The sequence below is a fragment of the Microcebus murinus genome, chromosome 1 (assembly GCF_040939455.1).
Source record: "Microcebus murinus isolate Inina chromosome 1, M.murinus_Inina_mat1.0, whole genome shotgun sequence".
Classification (NCBI taxonomy): Eukaryota; Metazoa; Chordata; class Mammalia; order Primates; family Cheirogaleidae; genus Microcebus; species Microcebus murinus.
The window spans coordinates 131184045-131192160 of record NC_134104.1 but is presented as its reverse complement, the minus strand read 5'-3'; the positions used below and the strand labels follow the sequence as shown (position 1 = coordinate 131192160).

General features: G+C 41.4%; 1 protein-coding gene across 1 annotated transcript in view; it reads left to right on the top strand.

Annotated features, from left to right (window-relative positions):
- The first annotated feature begins 758 nt into the window (after window positions 1–758).
- The window catches only part of ZNF385D (zinc finger protein 385D), an 844414-nt gene continuing 837056 nt past the window's right edge, over window positions 759–8116 (top strand). The window contains exon 1 of the mRNA XM_020290132.2: window positions 759–1079. Coding sequence (XP_020145721.1) covers window positions 974–1079 — 106 coding nt within the window. The 5' untranslated portion in view covers window positions 759–973. The remainder of the gene's footprint in view (window positions 1080–8116) is intronic.

Sequence of the window (8116 nt, the reverse complement as noted above, 5' to 3'; positions counted from 1 at the left end):
AGGTTTATTTTGTTTGCGTTTTGCAGCTCAAAATATGGTTCTTGGATCAGCAACTTCTGCCACATCATTCAATATGCAGAATATCAGGCCCCACTCCAGACCTACTGGGTCAGAATCTGAACTTTAACAAGATCCCAAGACTATCCCGTGCACAATAAAGTTTAGGAAACAACTCTCTGAGTTCTAGAAAAGAGCAACAAAGGTGTTTTTTTCATCCCTAGGTTATTGTGTGTGTGGGGGGGGGAAGAGGGGTCAGGTGAGGGGAGAGAAATGTCAGGAGGATGCAGATCCCTCTGGAAAGATGTGCACCTGGGCTTTGTGGATGTGGGACTCCCCTGTATACCTGCAGTAGGTTCACTGATTTCTTGCATCTGCTGTCTACGGTTGTTGAGGTTAATTGTTAAAGTAATTTAAAAAACGATAAGTGTGGGGGCAGTTGTCAGGTACCGAACCCCAAACCAGGAGATTAAATGACCCGAGCACAAAAGGGAAAGCCCCTTTTCTGAGCCTCACTCAGAAGGCAGCTCCACTCATTTCCAATATCTCTAGTTTCTGGATGCATTTCGCCGCCTCGTGTTTTCCCCACGACCCACTCACTCCATTAAAGCTAGTTCTTCGCCTCTCGTCTCCTGGTTTCTTTCTTTCCTGTCGTCCGCCTCCCTCTCTCGCGGCACCCCCCCAGGGCGCGGGCCCCTCCCTCCCTCTCTCCGCGCCGGCTCGCACCTCTCCCCAGCCTGGTGCACCTGGGGCTGACGCGGGCTCCGGACGCGTGCGGAGCGCCGCGAGCGTGGAGCAGGCAGAGGCGCGCTGACTGCCACCTCCAGCCCGCGCCTGAGGGACTGCACGCGCTGCACAACGGAGACCATTCTCCTTGGCGGCCGCTCACGGCTCGCCACGACCACCGCCGCCGAAGCTGCGGGCGGGCAGCCGTGCGCCCCCGGGGACAACCAGCCGGGGCGGCTGCTCCTCCCGGATGCCAGGGCCAGGGCGCCGGGCGGCCGCCAGCAGGAGGATGAAGAGCTCGGTGGGAGGAAGAAGAGAAAAGCTCCCGGGGACGCCGAAAGCTCAGCCCAGCCACGGTAAGTTGAGTGCAAAAAGAGGTGTCTCGGCTGGAGCGGCGGAGTTGGCTGGGGCGCCAGGGAAGGGGCCAGGGTTGCGCCCCTCGGGATGCGAGGCGCGCGGGTCTGGGACACCCATGGGTAGCGCGGAAGGGGCATTTGCCGGTTCAGACCTTGGGCCACCTCCCCTTCTGTCCCACGCCTCGGTACACACCCCTGTCTCTTCTGCTGAGTGCCGAGGAAAAGAGTAGATGTGAGGTGGGGGTGGGAGGTGGTGCCAGAGTGGAGAGCGCGGAGCTTGGAGGGTCTCCTGGCACAGCTCGCCGCCTAGGACCAGGGGAAAGGGGAGGAAACGCTGGGGGGGGGGGTGAAGGGGTTAGCTTGGTTCTGGCCGGAGTCGAGGACTGGGCCACCCAGGAAGGACACTGGGCTGGCTGTCCCCTATTGGGTGTGTGTGGGGCGTGCTCCCTCCTCAGGAACCTGGCGAAGTTGTTGGGATACAAGGAACCACAGGGGGCCAGCTTTGTGACTGTCTTCTTTTTCCTTCTTTTCATTTTCTTCTTTTTAAAAATAACAATAATAGTTAAAAAGCTCTTCGAGGTGCACACAATTTGAGGGCAGGGTGAGAAGCTATTGAGTTATAGGGAGCTTCCTTCCAGGTGATTCACTTTGACATTTAGGGTGGGGTTGGGAGGCCAAGGGTAAGCCAGTGTCCTTGAATCTGATCCATTTGTTTTGCCGTCTAGTCCCGCCTTTTGCCTCTTCCCTGGGTACCTGGGGGACCAAATTAGAAGGGAGAACACAGAGTTTGCATACCTTTTGACTTCTCGCATCTTGGGAGAAGTTTTATTGAGTGTATGGATTTGGGTCAGAGGACACCTGCAGCCACGAAAATGGTGTCACCCCGTTTGAGATGCCCAATTCCTGATCTGCCCACCTTGCAATTCAGACTTGTCCACATCACGTGTTCTGGAGACTGTGTCTGTGTGTGCTTTAGCCTGAGCCAGTTTGTGATTTCAAATGAGCGATGCAAGGTTCCCGGGCGTTTGGGCACCTTCAAATTTTGGAATCTTGAACTGATTGGGAAAAATATTCTATACTCTGTAGGTGTAATTAAGGACCTTTGAGCTGGCAGTGCTCTGTGATACTCCTGTGGTGCTTTCAGGAGATGTGATTGGGGGGTGGGTGGATCTCGTCTCTGTTTTGTTGAGGCTATTTGCTAGTTGGTCTGTTAAAAATGCCTTGAGGTGACCACTCTGTTCCGGCTCGCCATGTTTTCTAAAACCAGCAGGAAAGGTGCGTCTCCCTCTGGGTTTTTGTGCTACCCATTGGCCTATGCTGGATAATTCAGTCACACTACTGTGGTCTCTGAGCAGGAAAGGCAAATATGGGTCATTTCAAATTATGTAGATTGATGCAGCACAGCATGTCTGGGGTTTATTGCAATTTCTTCATATTTCTTTCCAGATGTTCCTCAGAAATTAGCTTGGGCAGTCTATTCATGGAGCTAAAATAGAGACTTGGGGGAATGGCAAACCTCTTCAGTATTTCTCAGATTTAAGGACATGATGTGTTGCAAGTTGTCTGTGTTGGGAGAAAGTGATTGGGAGAAAGAGAATTCAATAGAAAATTAGGACTTCTGGATCACTTTTACTCTTTGACAAAGTGGCTGAGGGACTTTTGGGTGATTTAATAATAATGATAATAACACCTAACATTTGTTTCCCATTCACTGCACACCAACTTTACAGCTCCTATAAATGCATAACAGTCTCAAGACAGAGTAGCATTGTTACCATCTCCTTTTTGTAAATAAGGAAAGGGAGCTTTAGAGATGTTAAATTGGGAAAACTGCCAGAATTTGTGCTTTGGAACCCCCAAGACTGCTGTATTCCAAAGTTGCTTTCACTAACCCCTACACAGCTGCTTCGGGCCTCATTTGGAAGATGAGAGTACTGGACCTCTCTAAGTTCTGAATTCCATGAAAAATGAGTACAGTGATGACAATATTGTAGGTCAATTAATCCACAACCATTTCAAATGTTAACGCAACAGAATGCAGAGCTCAGGACTTGGAATCAAATGAAAATTGTATGGCATTTCTGTAATTCAGCCTGCCAGCTCTAGAGAGGGCAAAATGCTGAGACTTTGGTGTTCATCTCGATGAGTCCCGTTACTGTAAATCAATAGTGCTATATTATAGCCCTTATCTTAACAATGTATGATTTATCAAACATGTCTGGTGCTAACATCATATTTGTATAACTCAATAGAGTTATCCTGAGGTCTACATGAATACTCTCATGTTTCAGCCAACTTATAATTAAAGCTCAGATCCTAACAGTATGTTGAATTTCTATTAAGAGGTAGTAGCAGCTTGTTTTAAGATTTCCTTTTTATTTTCAACAGTATTTACAAAACAATTATGCCCCCCTGCTGTGATCTATTTACTAGGTGTGTCAAAAGTTCAGTAATGAAAAATGTTTGCAGTTCAACAAAACATAGTGTTTCATCTATAGTAACAATGGTTAGATGATTCACATCTAACTTAGGGTTTATTTTTTGAGGAAATTTAATTAAAATGTTGCAGTTTTCATTGGTAAGTGTTTGCAGGTAGCTAAGTACATGCCATTGGTTATTTTCTTGCAGTCTACAAGTTCATAAACTCATTACTTATGAGTTCTTCAGCTAAGTTAAATTAGAGCCTGTCTAAAGATTTTGAGGTTTAAAACTAGAGGTAAGAACAACAAATAAGACACATTTGTCATATTTCTTCACAAGCTGTAATTGTACTTGAGACTGGTAATATATTTTAAGACATAGATCTGATTTGCCTGTACATGAATGGAATTATCAAACAAAAGTTGTACAAATCCCATTAGGAAACTGTTGTTAATATTCTGGATGTGGAAGCAGCTTTGGGAAATAGAAATTCTTGGAAAATTAAAGATATTTCAGTGTATTTCACTGTACTTTCATGGTATCTTACTGTTTTCAATAAAACTGCATTTCTGTGTCTCATTGAACTAATCATTATTGACTTGATTCACTTTTGTTTTATGGTTAAATTTTGTTTCTAGTAGTAACTTAGCATTGCATGAAATATAAATTTTTATCATTTGATAGTTGGAGGCTCAAGAGAAATCACGTTTTTCCTACTGGAAACAATATGTTTCTGAATATGTAAAGGTTTAACAGAGGCATAAAAATAGTATATAGATTTTCCTAGAGGTTTTATTTATATTTTGGCAGTAGAGACTGAGGTTGTTATAATAGCTAACATATTTGGCTTTAGTAGTACGGTATTGAAACTAATTATGAACTTGAATTGTCAAATTGCAAAATATTTAATGACAATGGGAGTCTTAAAATGGTTAGTCTTAAAGTCACATGGATGTATTTTCTACTGTCTTTTAAAAGTGTTTGTTTCATATTTACACAATAGGACTAATATTTTATTTGATATTATTTGGTGATTTGAAAAACCAGATCTCTGAAAGGTAATTTAAACTCTGTCAACATGAGTCACATTGACATCCCAAATTGAAGAAACTAATATTGGAAAAGCATTTGTAATTGTAAATGTTTCAAGAGCTTAGAACTCAAAGTAGATGCCACTTCTTAGTTTTCTGACAAGAGCTCTAAAGTGAGAGATTGAATAAAATAAAGCCTGTGGGTTGAAAATCAAGCAAGTGCTTAAATTGCCACGTAGGAACTGAGATCAACTTATATAGAGTACATACCCAAAATTTATCTGTGTAATTTGTATTTTGAACAAGTGAATAACACATTGCAGATCATTTAAAACATTTAAGTACATTAAAAATGAATTTATTTATATCTTCTAGGGCCTGCTAAAATTAGTGATATCTCCTTGCTATGGACTGAATGTTTATGTTCCCTTATAATTTGTATTTTGAAGACCTAACTCCCAATGTGATAGTATTTGGAAGTGAAGTAGTAGGGATAGATGAGGTCATAAGGGTGGAGCCCCTCTAATGGGATTAGTGAGCTCATAAGATGAGGAAGAGACCAGAGCCCTCTCTTTCTCTGTCATGTGAGGAAATAATAAGAAGGCAGCCACCTGCACACCAGGAAACAGGCCCTTACCAGTAACTGAATTTGCCAGCCTCTTGATCTTGGACTTCCCAGCTTCCAGAATTGTGAGAAAGTAATGTTGTTTAGCCCCTCAGTCCATAGTATTTTGCAACAGCAAATCACACCCCTTTTTGGAATAACCCATTCTGAAAAAAAAATTGCCATAAGAGGAAGTTGAAAAATTCCAAGAGTCAGATGAATCAAGTTCTTTTACAAAGTCTTTATGCCATTTTAAATATGATTTTGAAACATCTTCAGATAGTTCTGTACCACTTCTAGTATTTTGCCTGGATTGGGATGTCTTTCAAAGAGTACCTTATTTCTCACTCATCCACCAGAAGAGAATACTAGAACACAGTTCTAGAATGGGATAAGGACTTTTAGACCATTTAATTACTCTATTACTTTACCTACAGTGTCATCCAAACATAAATAGAATTTTTTGCCTTATTTGGAACACAAAGGGCCAGTTCTCCTTAATCGATTTATATAATTAATTTATATTTAATTTATATAATTAAACCTACCCAAACAGGCCAGCACACAGCATATCTAAACAGGTCTCCATTTCTAAACAATTTCTCATCTCTTTCAATTAAAATGAAAGAAAAAGGAATGAAACATTCCCAGAGTATCTTTACTTTTAGGTGCTTCCTTAAACAGAGAAATGACACTTGAAACTCCAGAAGGCATCCTGAAATATCTAGACTTTATTTATTTATTTATTGAGACAGAGCCTCCCTTTGTTGCCCAGGCTAGAGTGAGTGCCGTGGCATCAGCCTAGCTCATAGCAACCTCAAACTCCTGGGCTCAAGTAATCCTGCTGCCTCAGCCTCCCAAGTAGCTGGGACTACAGGTATGTGCCACCATGCCCGGCTAATTTTTTCTATATAAGTTGGGCAATTAATTTCTTTCTATTTATAGTAGAGATGGGGTCTCTCTCTCTTGCTCAGGCTGGTTTTGAACTCCTGACCTCAAGCGATCCACCCACCTCAGCCTCCCAGAGTGTTAGGATTATAGGTGTGAGCCACCGCACCAGGCCTAAACTTTAAAACATAGATTTAGTTAAGTACAACTTCCAGAGGTTAGTCTCAGTTTCCCAAAGCCATCCAGATTACCTGAAATTTAAAGAATAAAGGTTCTGCTGGGCATAGTGGCTCACGCCTGTAATCCTAGCACTCTGGGAGGCCGAGGCGGGCGGATGGCTCGAGGTTAGGAGTTCGAAACCAGCCTGAGCGAGACCTGTCTCTACTAAAAATAGAAAGAAACTAATTGTCTAACTAAAAAATACGTATACAAAAAATTAGCCAGGCATGGTGGTGCATGCCTGTAGTCTCAGCTAATCGGGAGGCTGAGGCAGTAGGATCACTTGAGCCCAGGAGATTGAGGTCACTGTGAGCTAGGCTGACTCAATGGCACTCACTCTAGCTTGAGCAACAAAGTGAGACTCTGTCTCAAAAACAACAACAACAACAAAAAAAAAGAATAAAGATTCTATGTACTGGATTGAATTCTCCAGTGGATATAAATTCATAGTACAAATTGCCATTACAGTCACAGGGACAAAGTAGTCATTTAACATGGTATAGCATTTAAGAGTATGAACTTGAGAATTAGAATGCCTGGGTCTGCGTCCTTACTTTGTTTCTTGAATGTTTCTTAAGTATGAGAATTTAGTCAACTTTTTACGCCTGTCATTGCCTTAGGGTCCTCATCTATAAAATAAATGGTGATAAATAAATTTCATAGAATTGATTAAAAACTTAATAAGATGATCCATGTAAAGTTGTTCAAATCATGTCTACTATTACATAGTGAGTAGGCCATAGATGTTAGCTATTATTATTATCAAAATATATTAATTTCCTGTGGCCACTGTACCAAAATTACCATAAACTTTGATGGCTTAAAACAACTGAAATTTATTCTCTTAAAGTTCTGGAGGCCATATGTCTGAAATCAGTATCACTAGACCAAAAGCGAGGTGTAGGCAAGGCTAGGCTCCCTTATTAGGCTTTAGGGCAGAATCTGTCTCTTGCTTCTTCCATCTTCTGGTTGGCATTCCTTGGCATTTGGTCACATCACTCCAGTCTCTCCCTTTGTTTTCACTTTGCCTTCTCTTGTGAGCTTCAAGTCTCCCTCTGGTTCTTTCTCTCTTAAAATGATACTTGTATTTCCATTTAGGGCCTGCCCTGATAATCCAAGGTAAGCCTCCCCATTTTAAAATCCTTAATTTAATCACATCTGCAAGACTCTTTTTCCAAATAAGATAACACTTCCAGGTTCTAGAAATTAAGAACTGATGTATTGTCAGAGAGAGGTAGGCAGTGCACGTGTGTGTAATTTGTCTATTGAACTCATTATCTGCATTTTTTATATTGTGCTAGATGCATGAAAAAACAGCTGAACCAATGTAAACTGTGAAAAATGCAAAAAGGACCAGAAATTTAATTTATTTTTAAAGTGCCTTGTTTTATGTTTAGGTTTTGACCAGATTTTGGATCAAAGACTTACAGGGTAATCAATTATTTTCTGTTCTCTTCACTCTCACATAATACAATCAATAAATATTTGATGAGTGATTACTATGTACCTGTAGAATGGTAGTACTGGGGATATGAAAGTTGATAGAACAAGCAAGAGACTCTCCTCATGGAGTGCAAAATATAGGTATACATGATAGTATTAGCCTAGACATCTACGACCTTTTATTGAGTCTTTTTATTGACATAAAAATACATAAATAGTTAGCTATTTATGTTTATCCTCAACATTATAGGAGCAAGAAATTATTATTAAATTTATTTTAGAGATAAGAAACTGTTCCAAAGAATATACATATAGTTAGGAAGGGCCAACTTTTCTACTCTGTTCCCTCTGCATATATGTCTAGAAACAGAATAAAGAATTGAGGCAAGCTTAAAAAATAAAACAAATATTTAGAAAAATAAGCAAAATTT